Below are 21,641 nucleotides of genomic sequence, written 5' to 3' on the forward strand. Positions count from 1 at the left end.
CCCAGTCTGAGGTCCTGAGCAGTCTGAGGTCCTGAGCAGGTTTTCATCAAGGATATCTGTACTTTTCTTCGTTCATCTTTACCTCGATCGAAACTAGTCTCCCAGTCCCTGCCACTGAAAAACAACCCCACAGCATGATCCTGCCACCATGCTTTCACCGTAGGGATGGTGCCAGGTTTCCTCCAGACGTGACAGTTGGGATGCAGGCCAAAGAGTTCAATCTTTGTTTCATCAGACCAGAGAATCTTAGGTGCGACAGCGGTGGATTGAGACACATCCAATGCAAAAAACAGCTCTCTGGCTTAAACTGATGGGTTATTTTTTTTTTTTTTATGACAGACTTTTGTATTATGTTAGTTAGAATCGACTCTAGGGGATTAATACACCAATGGTAACATATTCTCTTACCTAATTTAAATAAGTACCGCCTTGTTACCAACATCGGAGAAGGTGTATTTGCAGAGGGCAGTGGTTTATAGCTACTCTACTGGTGCCAAGATTTTACCGTAGGGTGTCAGCAAATATAATTACAAGTTTACCTAATTAATCTATGGCAAAAATACTTGTCTAGCTAGGTCCTCAGCTAGCATGGAACAAAGGCGGGGGGCATAGAAATCTGACGCAGTTGTCAAGTCAACATCCGTCAGTGCTGCATTGAACTGCATGAGAAGAGACATGCCAAACGGGAGATGTATAAAAATGAATTAATATCACTGATGCAATTACAATGTTGTTTGAGTTTCTTTGTGAATCACCCAATTTCATTGAGATTTTACTGCAGCACTGCATCCAAGTTGCTTAACATAGGCGTTCCAAAGAGCTGTCAGTCCAGGCGACTCAGCCGGTCTTCTCAAACTTGCTGGTAGTTAGCCATGAGAGAAAAAGTTGTTTTCAGAATGACTGTTCAGGGTCTTTAACCCATAATTACCCAGACTAACTATTTAGCAGTCTCATGGCTTGGGGGATAGAAGCTGTTCAGGGTCCTATTGGCTCCAGACTTGGTGCATCGGTACCACTTGCCTTGCGGCAGATGAGCAAACAGTCTGACTTGGGTGGCTGGAGTGAGCATTTTTTGGGCCTTCCTCTGACACCGCATACTGTAGAGGTCCTGGATGGCAGAGAGCTCAACTCCAGTGATGTACTGGGCTGTACACACTACCCTCTGTAGCACCTTGCGGTCGGATGCCAAGCAGTTGCCATACCAAGTGGTGATGCTGCCAGTCAAGATGCTCTCAATGGTGCAGCTATAGACATTTGAGGATCTGAGGGCACATGCCAAATCTTTTCAGCCTCCTGAGGAGTAGAGGCGTTGCCGTGCTTTCTTAACGACTGTGTTGGTGTGTGTGGATCATGATAATCTCTTAGTGATGTGGACACAGAGGAGCTTTAAGCTCTCAACCCGTGTGTCATCAGCAAACGTAATGATGGCATTGGAGTCGTGAGTGAACAGGGAATACAAGAGGGGAATAAACACACACCCCTGAGAGACCCCCGTGTTAAGGGTCAGCATAGCGGATGTGTTGCCTACCCTCACCACCTGGGGGTGTCCCATCAGGATCCAGTTGCAGAGGAAGGTGTTTAGTCCCAGGATCCTTAGCTTAGTGATGAGCTTTGAGGGCACTATGGTGTTGAACGCTGAGGTATAGCCAATGAACAGCATTCTCACATAGGTGTTCCTCTTGTTCAGGTGGGAGAGGGCATTGTGGAGTGCAATAGAGGTTGCATCATCTGTGGATCTGTTGGGGCGGTATACGAATTGGAGTGAGTCCAGGATGTCTACGATGGTGTTGATGTGAGCCATGACCAGTCTTTCAAAGCATTTCATGGCTACAGATGTGAGTGCTATGGGGAGATAGTCATTTAGACAGGTTACCTTGTTGTTCTTTGTCACAGGGAATATGGTGGTCTGCTTGAAATATGTAGGTATTACAGACTGGGTCAGGGAGAGGTTGAAAATGTCAGTGAAGACAACTGCCTGCTGGTCAGCGCATGCTTTGAGTGTTCGTCATGGTCATCAATGATTCAGAGGGGTTGGTTTAAACACGGAAGGCACATTTCAGTTGTACAACTGACTAGGTATTCCCCCTTTGCCACCTGTCCCTGCGGTCTTGTTACCCTGTTTAAAGACCTTACTCACATCGGCTATGGAGAGCGAGATCACAGTCGTCTGGAACAGCTGGTTCTCTCATGCATGGTTCACTGTTGCTTGCCTCAAAGCGAGCATAGAAGGAATTTCACAGGAATTTAGGAATTCAGAGAACCAGGAGACAGACCACAGTACTGCAGCTCATCTACTATTAAACAGCAGCTCATCAAATACCACAAGAGCTTATAAACAATTTGATCCACTGAATATTAAAACTTTCCACACAGAACACGCTCACACATACATACACAGTACACACGCAAACAAATGAGCCGCAGTTGTCTGATCTGCTTTACCGCAGTAGGCAGCTGCAGAGCTGAACAGTAACAGCAGCAACAACCCAGGCAGAAACTGGGTTTGGTGGGATCCACTGGTCATGGATGATGCATCCAAACACCAGAGTATAAGGACAGGAAATGTGAATGTGTGTGTGTACTGTACGTGTAGTAGTGAATAGCGACATGGCACTTACCAAAGATATTGGTAGAATGTCCTTTCTTGGCGAGAGGTTTCAGCTCGTTGTGTCCCCATCCGTACTGTCTGTAGCTGTCCCACGCATGCTTCATCATCTACAACACACACACGAGCAGCCTGGTTTAGACAAAACATCTGGTACACAAAAACAGTAACCCATCTTGAACTATGGAGTGGAGTTAATACCAGCAGTTGAAGAGACCATTCCAACAGGCTTATCACAGTCAAATAAATGACTCATGATAGAACAAAAAACAGAGATTAGCATGCACACACACAATTCTTTAGCTTTTTTTCACCACCATTGCAGCCTCGCCAGGAGAAAGGGCGGCACAATACCTAGCCCTTTGTTCTGGGCAATGATGCTACTAAGAGAGACATCCCTGTGCCCCTTCAGCCAGTACACCCCCCCCCCCCCCCCGAGCGCCAGCCCCGAGCCCCAGCCCCTGGTGTGGCCTTAACCCTGTCTGTTGTTCTGTCACTCAGTTGCTAGGTCCCTCACCACAAGGCTGGGTGGACAGGACACGACACTGTGTGTGCATGTGTGTTTATGCGGGCCGTGTAACTCCTCTTCAGACATTGTTAAATTGTAGCCGTGGGGCTCCGTCTCTCTCTAAGCTTTGTTTCCCTTGGCTGTCTGGAGGCACTGACTAGACTTGGTGGATAAAAACACTGTTTTATTCTTAACATGACCTTTAAAGAGGAGCCGTAAGAGCTGGACTGAGAATAAACAGAGAATAAAGAGGGCGAGCATGATAAGAGAGAGAAAGAGACAGAATCGTGAGACAAGTTTTGACATGGGAGACAGTGATGCTGACGAGAGATGCACATCCAAGGGAAACTGTGAATACAACACTACTGACTGGCAGAGAGAGTCACGCTTTCCCAAAGCTCTACTGCATTCTCACTACTTCCAATTTCCCTTTGTTTTATTAATCATCACCCTAGTCTGATGGGATCAGCTATCCCAGAGGAGAGCATTTCGTCACCTGGTCATGGCAGCAGTCTAAAAACCAGGACAGCTTTTCCTCCTGTACGAGCCATAGCCAGCTCTCCTCTCCTCACAGCAAGACTAGGGCGAGGGAGGGAGCAAAGCCAACAAAACCGGGAATGTTGTGTTCTTGGCTTGGTGGCGTTCCATGACGCACGCCGTCTCCACACGCAGGAGATTATAAATCACATTTACACACCAGGACAAAGCCACTTAACCCGATGACCAGGTAGACATCCAATTGGCCGGTTTATCAAATGATGATTGGCCCATCTGTTGAGGAATTTTGGACTTACAAAAACAGAATATTCAAATTCTACACTGAGACATTTCATGATCATGACACTCGCTTCAAAGCCTAAAATCCCAGTCATTAATTGACTGTCGTCACTTCTGTAGTACGGAGTCGGATCGAAAATCCAATAGCCAATGAAAAATTCTCTCTTCATGTGTGAATGTATGGTACGTTCTGACAGACGTTGCGCCTACAGGTTAGGTTACCTCCCAAAGCACATACTGAATGTCAGGTTCACTGAAGACCTACAGATATGGCTCCCTATTCCCTATATAGTGGACCCTATGAGCCCAGGTCAAAAGTAGTGCACCGTAAAGGGTGCCATTTAGGATGCAGGACAGGAGAGTAATGCGTTAACTTATGTGGCATGGCAAGTATTTATATTTGACAGGGTTTTGGTTGGCTCCGTTTCTGTCTGGTTTCAGCTCTCACACGTCCACATTCTTCACCAGCTTAGCTATGCCTCAGCTTCTTCACGGAGACCATGGGAGTACTGAGGGATTCACAAATCACAACATGAGCGAGAGGAATAATGCTCATCAGCAAACAGAGGGAGATTCTGCACTCTGCAATAATACAGTGCTAGCTATGCTCCCAGCTGTGTTAAGTATGACAAGGTTTAAACTATAACTATGTCTCATCAGGCTTAAACAATAACACAATAAATTAACTTGTATTCGCGGATTCTTCTCTTCTACTAACTAGTGGTGTCATGATACCAGAATTATGAATTCGATACCCACACCAGGTTTAGAATCACGATACTTGATACCAAATTGATAACAGGGCAAAAAAGGGCGTATTAGTTGTTAGGTTCTAATTTTCAGAGTAAAAACTCAACCAAGTTTATTCTTCCCAGAGGGTCAATACAGCTGCATTAGACAAAGACATTGTTCACACAAGCACTGATATTTAAGCCTTTCTCCTATGCTGTCTCCACCTACACATCTGAACAAACATTGTATCTTTACTGCTAGGCAGGACACTATGTGATACGGCCATAAACTTTTTTCTCCCTTAAAGTGACCTGACCTCGACCCCCTTCATCACTAATCCATGGCTCCCTCCCGTTATCAATGCAGTACATTCCAAGCTTAATTGCACACACCATATACCTTTCTCCTACAGATAACCATTAACTTCTGGTGTAGACCCTCTAAACCTAGGCACTCAATATTTCAATAGGATACCTGATAATTAACCCTATCCCAAGTTGAGAAGTTAGTACCCAGAATCCATCATAGCCAAAGACCCATAATGGCACTTCATCCAGACAGATCTTTTGAGTTCTTTTGACATTTTTGAATGTATGCATTAATTGAATCAATTAGACAATCAATTTGACAATTTTTTTAACAAATCTAACTAGACTGAACAAAAATATAAACGTAACATGTAAAGTGCTGGTCCCATGTTTCATGAGCTGAAATAAAAGATCCCAGAAATATTCCATACACACAAAAATATTATTTCTCTCATTTTGTGCACAAATTTGTTTGCATCACTGTTAGCGAGCACTTTATCCTTTGTCATGATAATCCTGACAGGTGTGGCATATCAAGAAGCTGATTAGAGAGCAGGATCATTACACAGGAGCACCTTGTGCTGGGGACAATATAAGGCCACTTTAAAATGTGCACTTGTGTCAGAACACAATGCCACAGATGGCAAGTTGAGGGAGCATGCAATTGGCATGTTGACTACAGGAATGTCCACCAGAGCTGTTGCCAGAGAATTTGGCAGTATGTCCAACCTGTCTCACAACATCAGACCACGTGTAACTGTGCCAGCCCAGGACCTCCACATCCGGCTTCTTCACCTGTGAATCTGTGCTGAGGAGTATCTGTCTGTAATAAAGCCCTTTTGTGGGCCTGGCTCCCAATTCGGTGGGCCTGTGCCCATACCAATCCCACCCATGGCTGTGCCCCTGCCTAGTCATGTGAAATCCATAGGTTAGGGCCTCATTTATTTCAATTGACTGATTTCCTTATATGAACAGTAACTCAGCAAAATCTTTGAAATTGTTGGATGTTGCGTTTATATTTAGTATACATAACTTATTTATTTGAACTGTAAATCTCTATTGATAAACTGGGTAAAATCAAGGCCTATTCACAATACCAGCAGCATACCACCCTGCATCCCACTGCTGGCTTGCTTCTGAAGCTAAGCAGGGTTGGTCCTGGTCAGTCCCTGGATGGGAGACCAGATGCTGCTGGAAGTGGTGTTGGAGGGCCAATAGGAGGCACTCTTTCCTCGGGTCTAAAAAACATCCCAATGCCCTAGGGCTGTGATTGGGAACACTGCCCTGTGTAGGGTGCAGTCTTTCAGATGGGATGTTAAACGGGTGTCCTGACTCTCTGAGGTCATTAAAGATTCCATTGCACTTATCGTAGGGGTGTTAACCCTGTGTCCTGGCTAAATTCCCAATCTGGCCCTCATACCATCACGGTAACCTAATCATCCCCAGCTTACAATTGGCTCATTCATACTATTCCCCAGGTCGTTGCTGTAAACAAGAATGTGTTCTCAGTCAACTTACCTGGTAAAAAAAATACAGGTGAATGCATATTCAATAGTTGTGTGCATGCAGTGAGTTATTAGTTTTTCATCTCTAGCCTCATGAAATAAGCTATCTGCTTAACTTCCATTTGGGACTTATTTTATTGTGAAGGTCAACAACATTTGCAAAGATTAAGCAATGTCAAGTTTTATAAAAGTGTGCGCTGTCTATTTAAGACCACTGACGTCATGCACACAAAGTCGGTTCGAGGATTGAGCAAAGATGATCTTGACTGGGATAGACGTGAGGTGGGGGAGATGAAGTGAATGAACAGTTTTTGGTGACAAAGCAGCTTTGTACTCAGCAATATTTTGCGTTATGGTTTGCATATTATCAAAAACAAGGTACTAGGGTAGTGAATTGATGTTGACTTCTGCTGTACGCTAGCAAGGAAGGTTAGCCTCCAACAGTATCTTCTTGCATTGTAGTGTTCTAGCCTGTACTTCATTGTTTTGGGAACAGTAATGAGCAATTTCAAAATTTCTACATGCCGTGTGGCATTATTCTATTGTGTTCACTTCTGTCCAGCATAAGTGGGGATGCAGCCTGGACTCAGTGGTTCCTCATGTCAGTCTAGCACTAGTGGGGAAGGGACATCGCTGCGTTAAGAGACTTGATACTCTCTCAAAGTACACAACGTGAGACACTTGATATTTATACCCTAAGTATAATTTCTAGTGGTCTGGGGCATGCGGAGGTGGGGAGGGAGCTCGTTCCAGAGCCGGGAGCCGAGACAGCAGAATGCTTGGGCACCCATTGCTTTTAGGCGTGTCTTTTGGACTGCGAGGAGTCTGACTGGCTGTAGCGGAGCGGGTCGAGAGCTTAAAGTTCCTCGGTGTCCATGTCAATAAAGAATTAACATGGTGTACACACACCCAACAGTCGTGAAGACACGACAACGCCTCTTCCCCCTCAGGAGGCTGAAAAATTTTGGCATGGGCCCCTCTGATCCTCAAAAAGTTCTACAGCTGCACCACTGAGAGCATCTTCACGAGCATCACCACCACTTGGTATGACTGCTTGGCATCCGACTGCAAGGCGTTACAGAGGATAGTGCGGACGGTCCAGTACATCACTGGGGCCGAGCTCCCTGCCAACCAGATCCTCTATACCAGGCAGTGTCAGATAAAGACCCCTGGCACCCAAGCCAAAGAGTCCTCCAGGACAGACGCGCGTGACTACACACCGAGGAGTACCCGCAACTGCACACACGCACGACTACACGCCCGCGCACACACAGGACTACCCACACACCAACCCACACACACACACACCCGCCCGCACACATGTGTGCCTCTGTGGAGATGGGAGAACCTTCCAGAAGGACAACCATCTTTGCAATACTCCACCAAATCAGGCCTTTATGCTAGAGTGGCCAGACGGAAGCCACTCAGGACCTGGGGCGAAGGTTCACCTTCCAACAGGACAACGACCCTAAGCACACAGCCAAGACAGAGCAGGAGTGGCTTCAGGACAAGTCTCTGAATGTCCTTGAGTGGCCAAGCCAGAGCCCGGACTTGAACATCTCAAGAGGCCTGAAAATAGCTGTGCAGCGACGCTCCCCATCCAACCTGGCAAAACTTGTGAGGATGTGAAGAGAAGAATGGGAGAAACTCCTCAAATACACGTGCCAAGCTTATAGCGTCATACCCAAGAAGACTCGAGGCTGTAATCATTGCCAAAGGTGTTTCAATAAAGTACTGAGTAAAGGGTCTGAATACTTACATAAATGTGATTTCCGTATTTTATTTGAACTACATTTGCAAAAATGTCTAAAACCTGTTTTTGCTTTGTCATTATGGGGTATTGTGTGTAGGTCTAACCTACACACAAGGAAGTCTTTTTTTATAAATAAATGTTTAAATAAGGCTGTTACGTTACAAAATGTGGCAAAAGTCAAGGGGTCTGAATACTTTGGATGCACTGTACATTTAGGTCATTTAGAATATGCTCTTATCCAGAGTGATTTAGGCCTACACTGTGCATTTAACTAAAATAGGGAAGACTACCACAGTCGCAAATTGCATTACTGAAATACATTTCAATAGTTCTTAAACACAATAAGCCTACATATTTCTACACGCAAAAATGAGCACGGGAGGGGAATGATTATCAGGAAGAGAAAGAAAAGTTACGGGGTTATAGAACTGTTGCGGGATCAGCACAATACAGAAAAAAAAAACAGGACAAGACAGGAATGAATTTTCACTCGTGTCAACCTCTAACGGACTCCAGGGGATGACTTCCTTGTTGATGGACCGGATGTTTTTCCATTCTGGGGGGAGGATTTGGGATGGACAAGGCCATTTCACAGTTTTGTGTTCTGTAACACCCCATTTAAAGCACAGTGAGGTCAGAGATGGCAAGCTTGTATGTGATGACAAGATCTAATGCATGGGCATGGTTGTGGGTGGGAAGAAACATCAACATGTTGTTCTAAATTCAGGCAGTCCAGGAGGTTACAAAAGTAGACAACAAGGGGCCACTGTGGGTTATCAACACAGATGTTAAAATCAACATCTTGGGTAGAAACTGGCAAAGTGAAGTAAACAGTTCAGAAAAGTCATGAATTAATGAAGGATATATTGTCAGGGTGTAATACATGACTAGGATACTGAGGCTGTGGTGGGCAATGCCCAACGACGTGTAAATCAGAAAGAGGAAGTAGAGTAATTTTCAGGCTGCTCCTCCCCTGCGGCCATCTGTACGTGCCTGATCAATGTACGTGTAGCCCCGGGGAGCAGCTTTGTTTAACAGGCTTTTTTCCTCCTTCCCTGTGCCATGTCTCAGTTAAACATAGGAAGTCCAAGCTGTTTTCACAAATAAAGTAATTGACAATTAATGTTTTATTGGAGATTGGGTGTTGAACAGTGCGGCTTTGAAACACTGAGGAGGAGCGGGAGCAGTATTATCACAGCAAGGGAAAGAGCGCAGGTTTGACAGATTTGCCCCTCGACGGCGAGTGGAGGCTTTAGATCGGTTAGACCAGACTGAGGGAATTCCATTCTGATGGCAGTGCGAGACAGATTTATGACTTTGTCGAGGGGCGCAGAAGCCAGAGTCCTGTATTTGTGCATAAACTGCGCTGCAGAGGCTGTGAAGTTTGCAGCGCTCAGGGAGCGTATAAGGCAGAGCCATGGCAGCAGAGTAGAGAAAGATATTGGCACGGAGTGGGGAGAGGATAAACTCGTCCACAGGTACACAAGTGCCGATATAATTGTAATCCACATAGCTAGCTCGATAGCTGTAGTGTCCAGGCCCAATGCCAAGTTGATTTATTGCGGTCTCAGCAGAGCTCAGCCTGGGAATTAGGCATCAGAGATGGATCCAGGTAGACAGTGGAGCGAGGTGGAGAGAACGCCAGGTAGGAAATTAGCAGGTGATCAGCAATGGAATCTTACATGTATATTTCGACACATTACGTTTTTCAGCTTGCTGGCAATTTCAACTTAGAAAAACTGCTAATAAAACAAGCGTCTAATAAACAAAAAAACAAATCAAGCTTCAGTTGGCGTGTGAAGCGGCATCAATCGCGCTGGCGTCCTCATGTGTGGCATTGAAAATTAAAAATCAAACTCTGCCCTTTTACATTAGAATTTCTTCAAACATTCAACTTCTATCTAGCCCCATCCCATATCTCTCCCACCATCACACTATAAAAGCTATCCTGGGTAGTGCCACCCTCCAACAGTCTAGTAGCTAAACAGACCACATTGAGATCCCTCAGTCTCCCTCTGTCAGTGCCTGCCTTATCCTCCTGATGTTCATTTTGTGCTCCATTGGACTTCTCTACTCTTGGCTTTTATTCCCAGTGACTGTTGGAGGCGTTCTGCTTCTCGGTTAGCAGCCATCCCGCCTGCCTAACTCTGGGCTTGGTGAGGGGAGCATAGGGAAATAAATGACAGCTTGCGGTGGGGTGCTCAGTGTCTGTTAACTGAAACCCACGCGCCACAGAGATTATGAAGACAAGCACACAAACTGTATAACCAACCTTGTGGTTCTGGCTATGTTGGTTTTAAAAATGGTAACTTTCAACACCAACTTTGTGGGTTTGATTCACACAAAGGCCACATACACTAAGTGTACAAAACATTAGGAACACTTGCCCTTTCCATGACGTTGCCTGACCAGGTGAAAGCTATGATCCCTTATTGATGTCACTTGTTAAATTCACTTCAATCAGTGTAGATGAGGGGGAGGAGACAGGTTAACCTCTTGGCGTTCCCCGGGGGGGCGCGGGTAGGCCCACGGCCCCTACTCAAACTCAGAAGCTAGGATATGCATATAATTAATACCTGTGGATAGAAAACACCCTAAATTTTCTAAAACTGTTTGAATGGTGTCTGAGTATAACAGAACTCATATGGCAGTCAAAACCCCGAGACAGATCGAAACAGGAAGTGGAATTCTGAATTGCGAACTCAACTTCATCACGTTGCCTATTAATCACACCGTGAGCTATGGTTCATTGAGCACTTCCTATTGCTTCCACTAGATGTCCCCAGTCTTTACAAAGTGGTTTGAGTCTCCTACTGTTAAAACTGAATGAATGAGACGCTGTGGAACGTGGTCACACGGAGAGGGCTATCACCATTATGACGCCGACGGCCCTGGTACCCTCCCCTTTCGCGGAAACACAATGCAATCGTCCCCCTCGAATCTTATTGGCTCTCTTGTTGAAAAACGCCCTGAAGATTTATGTTATACAACATTTGACATGTTTGAACGAACCTAAATGGCAAAAAAATGCATTTTCTCGAAATGGCTGTCCCGTGGCCGACGGAAGTTTTGGAGCAGCCTTCAGACGCGCTAACAAGAACAAGCTCTTGGAACATAAAGGAGTATTTTTTTCGAACGAAAACACAATGTTGTGGACCTGGGATTCCTGGAAGTGCTTTCTGATGAAGACAACCAAAGGTAAGGGATTATTGACAATAGTATACAAGACTAGATGTGATATGCGATTGTTCCAAGATGGCGCTGACCTGTAACGTTAGCCTATTTTTCAGAGTATCGCATCCCCTTTCATCGCAAAGTATGATTACCCAGTAAAGTTAATTTTAAATCTGGCATTACAGGTGCTTTCAAGAGATATTCATCTATAAATCTTAGAATGACAATATTACATTTTAAAAATGTTTTCGATTAGTAATTTAGTAAATTGTAGCTCTGTTTCATCGGATGCATTTGTGGGAAAATAGTTAGTCAACGTTACGCACCGATGTAAAATGCTGTTTTTATATATAAATATGAACTTTATCGAACAAAAGAATGCATGTATTGTGTAACATGATGTCCTAGGTGTGTCATCTGATGAAGATTGTCAAAGGTTAGTGCTGCATTTAGCTGTTTTTTGGTTATTTGTGATGCATGTGGTTGGTCTGAAAATGGCTATGTGGCTACTTTTACGATATACTCCTCTAACATAATCTAATGTTTTGCTTTTGCTGTAAAGTCTTTTTGAAAATCGGACAACGTGGTTCGATTCAGGAGAGGTGTATCTATAAAATATAATTTGAATTTTTTAATTTTTTTTTATTATTAAATTTTGTTATGCTAATGGCGATATGATTTTTCGCTGGATGTCCGCACAGGGTTTAAAGAAAGATTTTTAAGCCTTGAGACATGGATTGTGTATGTGTGCCATTCAGAGGGTGAATGGGCAAGACAAAATATTTAAGTGCCTTTGAACGGGGTATGGTAGTAGGTGCCACACGCACAGGTTTGAGAGTGTCAAGAACTGCAACGCTGCTGGGGTTTTCACTCAACAGTTTCCTGTGTGTATCAAGAATGGTCCACCACCCAAAGGACAGCCAGCCAACTTGACAAAACTGTGGGAAGTATTGCGTCAACATGGGCCAGCATCCCTGTGGACCGCTTTCGACACCTTGGAGTCCATGCCCGGACAAATTGAGGCTGTTCTGAGGGCAAAACGGGGTGCAATTCAATATTAGGAAGGTGATCCTAATGTTTGGTACACTCGGTGTATACTGGACATAGTTAACACAGGCTAAGACACAACGGATAAAAGCATCCATTTAATAACCATCATTATCTTGGTCTGTCTAGCAGAGGTTATGTGGTCTTTGTCTTGCACTGACATTGCTTATGTTGACAATGTTCATATCCACACCAGGATAATTACGTAGTCATTTCTACCCACTATCTATCATGGTGTGGACCAACGTCTGCCTTTAGTACCAAGGAGGAGGTTAATATAAGCTCATCTCCCTCTGCCCAGAGAGGATTTGGCTTGATATTGTATCAGTGCAGTTTGTCGATTAATATGGAGCGGTGCAGATATCACCTCTGAAGACGTATTAATCACGCCATCTTCTATGCCACCTTCGACCTTGGCTTGGAACGGACTCCACCCTCTCTGTCCGTCCATCATCACTGAGAAGTGTATATCTATCCAGCTCTTGGAGCTGATGAAAACAGCAGATTTTACTATTAAGATTTCTAGAGAATGTCTGACAGATTCACAACCAGTTCTGATACATGTACACACTGATGTGGAAGGAAAGGTGGATTTCATCATCTGTGCCTTAAAGGACACGTCACCTTGTCATTTCAAGTCGGAGAACTCTGGTAATATGATTTTTTTCTAAATATCTGATGTTTTACCTGTTGTGGGCTGAGCTCTTGGGCGCGTTGCATGAAGACATTATTTCCCCGGCTGATCCCTTTTCCACAGCGCAACATTGCAGAGAATGTTGAGGGTGACATCCTTTTAGAGTGGACCACTTCTTGGAGAAGCAAGGCCAGGACTGGCGCAAAGCACAGAAAGAGGGAAGGGAGAGATGAGGGAGACCGAAAGAGAGAAGCACGCAAAAAGAGCACTACAGAAAGAGTATCCAAGCAGATAAAGCAGAGAAAGAAAGGAAGAGGGATAGAATGAGGGGGGATTGCAAGAGCAAGACAGACGGAAACAGAAAAAGACAAGAGCAGGTATAGATAGGGTGATGGGGGTATGACTCAGTGTGACGGAACAGGACCTACCTTGATCCAGTTGAATGATGTCTAACAATCTGAGTTGCACCCCCACCCACAGGTTAGACCAGAAGCGGTTGTTTACTGGACTATTTCCTGTTCCTGCATAACTCAGGCCAGGGGAGGAGGACAGGGACGTGGGTGGACAGCCTATAAACTGAGAGGTCCGCAGTGCGGCTGGCCAGTGCTCTCTCTCCCGTTCTGGGAAACATTGCCCATTAGGAGCTCTGCTCTGACCTTCACAATGACAGCCAAACTCTGGCCTACCAGGCACCTATGTCCCGCATCCCGCCCGGGTCTGTCAGGACACAGCCTGCCCTCAACCATCACCACCGGGTGATTCATACAGCAGAAGCTACCCCCCACCACCGCACCATGCCCTGTAAGTCACACCTGCTGCCAAATATTCATAAATCCATGGGAGTCACGGTGCTGCTGAGGGAGCAGGACCATTTCTTCTAGGCTGCTGCCATTGTTTAAAAATCAGCTTAGCTTGAGAGGCGAGGGGAGCTGCAGTGCTTTGGAGGTTTGGGAAGCTGCGTCTGGAGTTATGAATGTGCTGCCCTGGATAACCGAGTCACCCTGATTGATTTAAAAACCTCCATCCATTCTCCCCCCTGGAAAGGATCCTATCTGCTCTAAAGGACAGCCCTTCACAAGATACACAAGGGCAGTGAAAATGTGACAGATCTGCACTCCACTGTAAATACATTCATGACACCCAGGGTGACAAATTGATTTTAAAAGGAGACAGTAAAGTAGCTCAGATAGGCCCCTTAAACAGCTCTTAGCATTGGGTCCTAACAAATAAGAAGATAATACAGCTGCTTCTCCATTGTAACATATGGTGCTCTCACACCGATCTAGCCACCTAGAACACTCGTGGTTTCAGACCCAGTCACAATGAATGAATGTGGAAGCACAACAAGTGGTGGGTTCAGGAATTACACCCTTGTCAGAATAGCAATCACAGCCAGTAAACAGGGCAGTCAGGTGAACACGTTTGGGTAGTAGTACAATATTAGAGAGTCACCACTTTGTTGAGAAGCTTTTGCCTTCAAATGAAAACTCACTGGGCCCATTCCCTCTGGCACATTCTCCTGACCTTGCTGTGACTGTTCTTTGGGATAATATTAACTGGTATTCTGCCTCTCTCTCCCAGTCGCTCTGACCTTGAGTACTTCCGTGTGCACCACTATGCCCCCTCCCTCGCCCCTTCTTTCTCACTCCCTATACTGGGCATATGCTCAGCCATGATGATCATGGCACTGAACTGGTCCCTGTGCTTCCCAGTCCTCTCCCCCCAGGGCTCCCAGTATCCCAGGCCAAAACACCCCACCCCCGACCTCTATCGATCCCAGAGAGCCGTGCCAACACTGAACAAAGACACTCCACTCTCCTCGCCCTGCCTGCTAAGACGGTCCCTAACGGAAGGGTGAGGGGACCATGGATCACAGGCTGTCCGTTTACAGACGCTCCCTGACAAGACTATAGTTCAAATCACAGAACTGGAGAGTTCTCCTGTCATTGAGAGTTTCAAAAGGCATGCATACACAGAGAGGGTATGGACATCACAATCCATTCCCAAGTACAGCTGATTGTTTGAGTTGAAAGGATACTAAAATGGAATATTACATCATAATGACGAGATTGCCCGGGTCAGGGAAGTAGAAATACTATACAACGGGGAGAACATTACATTTTATGGGGCAGCAGAAATAAACCAGTAAACATATGTGAAACCAAGGTGCTCTCTTGCGTTCAGCCTCCTGCCTCTTCTCAAACACACACGGCTCAGTATCACAGTTAGAATTAGAAAAACAATAGTGAAGCAGTCAAATCCCTCGACACATGCAGGCAGAAGGATCACGACATGGAAGACAAAACCTCTCCCTTTCTACCCCTCTCCTTGCTCTCCTGCTAATTCAGGAAGGATCAATTATTTTCCCTGCTTCTGTTTAATCTGTTCAAACTATGGATGCACAATATAAAACGGTAAGCATCGGAATTGTCCGATATTATCTAAAAATACCAACATTGGCATCGGCCCGATGTCTTGTTTAACGCCGATGCGCAAAACCAATGTCAGAGCTGATGTGAATACCTATATAACGTAGGTAGATGACGTAATGATGCCATGAAAAATATAGCGGCTCGAGCAGTCATCAAGTCGAGCAGTCATTTGAAAGAGTAGGAACATTTCAGCGGGACAACGCAAAGGCATGCCTAGATAATGGAATTCATTGCCCTTGACAATCAACCGTTCTCTGTCGTGGATGATGTTGGCTTTCGCCGACTGGTCGAGCACCACTACCAATTAGGCGCCATTTTTCAGATGTTGCCCTACCGGAGTTACACAGTATTGTTGAAACTCACATCCATGAGTATCACTGCTATTAGCTTCCCGACTGACATTTGGACCAGCGATGTCAGCCCCATGACCATTAGGAGTCTGACAGCACAGGGGGTCCACGAGGATTTCCTACTGAGGAAAGCCGTATTACATGCTCAAGAATGTGCTGGTTCTCATACCGCTGCTGCCATTTCAGTGGCATTGAGAACATGTTTGAAACATGAACACTCACAGTTCCATTCAAACAACTGACTTCAGAAATAAGTTCGCAGCAGAGGTGATACCCTGTCATGACATTGAAAGTCCTGCTCAACAAAAATGCCGACAGAAAGTCGGGTTAACGTGGAAAAGTACTCTACTAGAGGCTGTGAACGAGCGAGTCGTGGCATTCTGTCTGAGCCTCTACTGGGTCGCCACCATGCTCGATGTTAGATACAAGGGCCGCTACTTCGATGTAGACAACAAACAGGGTTTACGTGAAATGTTACATGCACAGCTGGAAAAGATGGAAAAGGTCACAGCGACAGTGCACACCGAGGAAGGACAACGCTAATATGAGCTACTGTGGCAACAGTCCTGAGGTGAGTGGCATCGTGGGTCTGTCTTGTCCTCTTCATGTTTCTATATACACACTCATCAGCCCATCACCATGCTACTCGTTAGGCCTATACTTAGCATTTAGCTGCTGTGGTTTGCCTGAAATACAGACATGTCTTTTCACCATCTTTCCATGTAAGAGAAGTGCTAAACGACAGCAAAACAGTTATGGAATCATGTTGCCAAACACATCCACACTTACCGATAGGGCAGTGACGGTCAAGGGACCACTGCCACCGTAATAACTGTTTGAATACGAAAAAAGACCAGGAACAAAGTTTAATCATGTTGTACAGTCCATGTTACAGCAGAATCGGACTCAATTGCACGAATGCCCGGCCGGCCCACCTTCAGTCAGCTGTTCGTTCCCCCCAAAAAGGTATTGTTATAAAAAAAAAAAAAGTTTAAATAAAAAGTTTGATGGTAGTCATCTATAACTGTCAGTTACATGATTATACAGTAACCATGCCAGCCCTACTTACCAACTCATACATATTCAGAGGTGTGTTCTAGCAGAGAGGATACTGTTGAAATATAGATCCACGACATCTATACATAATATATTGAGGTCTAAATTCTCATGAATCATGGATTCTGGTCACCGGGTAGTGTTTCTCTTCCGGGGATATAGGGCTGTATAGGATGGGCATAGCTTTCGACAGTGTGTATCACACAGAGCAGAAACCTAGATTGGCTCTCTGAGATGAGTCGTGTTAGATGTGGAAAGGGGATTATAGCATAGTGCTGCGGCCAATGGATCTTATTTTCTCATTTACTCTATAGATGCTTATTTTGCAGTTTCACAAATAGTATCAAATGGTGACGAGAAAGGTTAATCCTTAAAAACAGATACATATCAGTTGAACTAGACTAAAGCTTTGGATGTAAACCCTATGAGAAATAAGTGTCGTTAGAATGAGTGTATGGCAGATGGCCATGCTGGAAGCAGACTTCAGAGAGCGAGAGAGCTTTACGATGCCCTAGAGGAGACGTGTGATATTCATGGACACACGCAAAAAGTCATAATGCATTAAATGTAACTATTTTGCTAGATAAATACAACGACAAAGATTTTTCTTTAACCTCTTTGGGCTAGGGGGCAGTATTTTCACATCCGGACAAAAAGCATGCCCCAAGTAAACTGCCTGCTACTCAGGCCCAGAAGCTAGGATATGCATATACAGTGAGGGAAAAAAGTATTTGATCCCCTGCTGATTTTGTACGTTTGCCCACTGACAAAGAAATTATCAGTCTATAATTTTAATGGTACGTTTATTTGAACAGTGAGAGACAGAACAACAACAACAAAAAATCCAGAAAAACACGTCAAAAATGTTATAAATTGATTTGCATTTTAATGAGGGAAATACGTTTTTGACCCCTCTGCAAAACATGACTTAGTACTTGGTGGCAAAACCCTTGTTGGCAATCACAGAGGTCAGACGTTTCTTGTAGTTGGCCACCAGGTTTGCACACATCTCAGGAGGGATTTTGTCCCACTCCTCTTTGCAGATCTTCTCCAAGTCATTAAGGTTTCGAGGCTGACGTTTGGCCACTCTAACCTTCAGCTCCCTCCACAGATTTTCTATGGGATTAAGGTCTGGAGACTGTCTAGGCCACTCCAGGACCTTAATGTGCTTCTTCTTGAAACACTCATTTTCAATGCCCTGGCTGAGGGAAGGAGGTTCTCACCCAATATTTGACGGTACATGGGCCCCGTCCATCGTCCCTTTGATGCAGTGAAGTTGTCCTGTCCCCTAAGCAGAAAAACACCCCCAAAGCATAATGTTTCCACCTCCATGTTTGACGGTGGAGATGATGTTCTTGGGGTCATAGGCAGCATTCCTCCTCCTCCAAACACGGCGAGTTGAGTTGATGCCAAAGAGCTCCATTTTGGTCTCATCTGACCACAACACTTTCACCCAGTTGTCCTCTGAATCATTCAGATGTTCATTGGCAAACTTCAGACGGGCATGTATATGTATTCTTGGGCAGGGGGACCTTGCGGGCACTGCAGGATTTCAGTCCTTCACGGCGTAGTGTGTTACCAATTGTTTTCTTGGTGACTATGGTCCCAGCTGCCTTGAGATCATTGACAATATCCTCCTGTGTAGTTCTGGGCTGATTCCTCACTGCAACCCCACGAGGTGAGATCTTGCATGGAGCCCCAGGCCGAGGGATATTGACAGTTCTTTTGTGTTTCTTCCATTTGCGAATAATCGCACCAAATGTTGTCACCTTCTCACCAAGCTGCTTGGCGATGGTCTTGTAGCCCATTCCAGCCTTGTGTAGGTCTACAATCTTGTCCCTGACATCCTTGGAGAGCTCTTTGGTCTTGGCCATGGTGGAGAGTTTGGAATCTGATTGATTGATTGCTTCTGTGGACAGGTGTCTTTTTTTACAGGTAACAAGCTGCGGTTAGGAGCACTCCCTTTAAGAGTGTGCTCCTAATCTCAGCTCGTTACCTGTATAAAAGACACCTGGGAGCCAGAAATCTTTCTGATTGAGATGGTGTCAAATACTTATTTCCCTCATTAAAATGCAAATCAATTTATAACATTTTTGACATGCCTTTTTTCTGGATATTTCAAATAAACCTACCATTAAAATTATAGGCTGATCCTTTCTTTATCAATGGGCAAACGTACAAAATCGGCAGGGGATCAAATACTTTTCCCCCCCACTGTAAACCACAAATGGTCCTTATATCCCCAATGTGTAAAATGTAATTAAATGAGTTATACAATTTCCAAATTTTCAACGCAAAATGTGTAGAATTGCAGCAAACTTAATTTAAAAATCCAACATTTCTCTATGTTCCATGGCATGTGTAGATAGATTGATTAGATTGATTCTGGGTTAAACTTGGAACATTGTTAGGCTCAGAATTATAGTATATAAGGAGTGAAAGAGACTGGTTTTTACATCAGAAGTTAATGGTTATCTGTAGGAGCCAGATGGCTTTGGAATGTCTTAGGGGAGACAGGTGGAGGTCTTTGGATTAGGCCTCAAGAGGGTTGAGGTCAGGTCAAATCCCAAAAAGTGAGAAACAATGGTTTATTATCCTATCACTTCATCTTCCTGTCGGACCATAACAGATGTAAGGATTGGAGAGGAGGAGGAGTGCCTAAATTGGAAGTAATATATAAATGTCCGTTGAGTTTTTACTCTGAAAATTAGAACCTAACACACACACACACTTCGCTGAGGGGGACTAAAATCCTCAATTTAATTTAGGGCCCCCAATTGGCTATGGCCAGCTCTGACTGCATGTGTGATTATGGATATGGGTACGCAAATCTTCATGACAAAATGAGCCACTGTGGCCCCTCATGATAAGTTCAACTTTTTTTTGTGGCCCCTTCCCCCATCAATGTGGCCTATTCACTGCAAAAGGCATGCTCCACAGGTGCATCAAAACCGTAATACACAATTGGTGCCATGAACTCAATATTAAGAGGTGACAAATACATTACATTCTCACAGAAAGCTGTGACTCTACTCTAACTAGAACAGTAGTTGCATTTTGATCAACGGTCACATGCTTGTGCTTTTCAGAATGCATCTCTCCCTCCTCTATGCACACAGTGGTTAGAGGGAGTGGAAGCCAGCAGCGGAACAGGCAGATACTTTCATAGCAGGAATCAACATAATGCATATACTGTATTAGTGTTAACAAAATAATGGCTCTCAATCTATAGGAATGTTGGGTAACACGTTATTTGGATAGTCTTACTGTAGATGGTCTACAGCAGCCTTAAAGTGTGTGTCGCAACCTGTTAATGGTGGGTCGCAACGTGTAATTATTTCATTACTGGAATTGATTTGGCCAAGTGCAACTGTGCTCTCGGTTCAGTGCGCTCTCCGCTTAGCAGCGGTCTCTGCTGAGTTTGGCAGCTGCGCGAGTGGGAGATGCCCGTGTGCTTCGCGGTTTACCTGATCTTTTTTGTGCAGTTCTCTTGAAGATCCCCCCGCGACACACGCTGCAGCACTGTCGTTCAGCAACAGATGATATGCTGTCAGCCACTGTCATTCCCACATGCCATCACTCACCGCTGTCAAACGGACTCATGCTAGCCACAAGTTCTGACTGAGCTCAAGCATCATGAAACGCAAATACAGCGATGAGTTTCTCTTTCATACAAACTTTGAGAAATAACAAGCAGCGCCCACAATGTTTGATGCGGGGAAGTGCTTCGTAACGAGTCTCAAAACAACACATCCTGACCAAACATTCACAGCATGATGGTAAACCCAGGGAGTTCTTTCACAACAGGGCAGAATGCTTCAGGAAACAGTTCTCCGCTGATTCCACATCTCCATCTGAGTGCTATCTTTATGGGCCCATACTTCTCTGTACAGGCAGCATTTAGATCCCGTTTAAAAAAAAAAGGCCTACTTAAGCTATTGATTTATCTGGGCTTTTACAGTCCCAGTACCCAGCGCCATGGGGAATAACACTAGAGCCCGACCGATTTATCGGCTGACCGATATAGTCGGCCGATATTAGCCGTTTATGGAAGTATCTGTATCACCGTTTAATCCACTGAAAAGGAGAGATAATATTTGTGATGAAGAGGGCGCTCTTTACATGGCCCTAGCGCATCTTGCCTTGGCATGCTACAGCAAGACTGGACACGATCACCCAACGCAGTTACACTAGTCAGAGAGGAGAGTTAACTACTGAACTGTTACTATGGTGCTGTTTCTATGAGTGCAGAGTATATAGAAGCTTGACCGCTCAATAAAATGTGCACTGTCCATGGACTGTTACATGAAGTGCCATGGTCGGGTGTTAAGCACTTTCAACTCTGTGGTAACGTTAACATTTTAGTGAAACCTGCAAAATGTGGTGTTATATTTGCTGTTTGCGAAGGTTACTCCTGTTATTCATATGTTTTCAGAGACAAAAATAACAGCATGTTCAAAAGTAGCACATCGCAGCTACGTTTTGATGTATGGGTTGTCACTTTACGCCTCTCCATTTCCATGTAAAGTGCTCGGCGAACTAGCTGTGTGAGAGTACTTGAGGATTAGTGCCATCTGGAATCCTTGGGACACCTCCATAAATCCTAAACTTAACCCCTACCCTAACCATAACCCTTACCTAAGCCGAACCTGAACATAACCATTTTAAATGTTTACTTCAATGGGGTAGGGACATTAAGGATCCCGTATAGCAAGGACCGTTCACTGAGGTAACGCTTGGCACTAGAGGCAGAACAGCAA

The 21,641-nt window shown here is 44.8% G+C and overlaps 1 protein-coding gene across 2 annotated transcripts in view; it reads right to left on the minus strand.

Annotated features, from left to right (window-relative positions):
- The window catches only part of man1a2 (mannosidase, alpha, class 1A, member 2), a 127,509-nt gene that overhangs the window by 79,020 nt on the left and 26,848 nt on the right, over positions 1-21,641 (minus strand). For both annotated transcript variants that reach the window (XM_014174073.3, XM_014174072.3), the window contains one exon: positions 2,619-2,715. In XM_014174073.3, the coding sequence (XP_014029548.1) occupies positions 2,619-2,715 (97 nt within the window). The remainder of the gene's footprint in view (positions 1-2,618; positions 2,716-21,641) is intronic.

Source organism: Salmo salar, chromosome 25, assembly GCF_965601325.2.
Source record: "Salmo salar chromosome 25, fSalSal1, whole genome shotgun sequence".
Classification (NCBI taxonomy): Eukaryota; Metazoa; Chordata; class Actinopteri; order Salmoniformes; family Salmonidae; genus Salmo; species Salmo salar.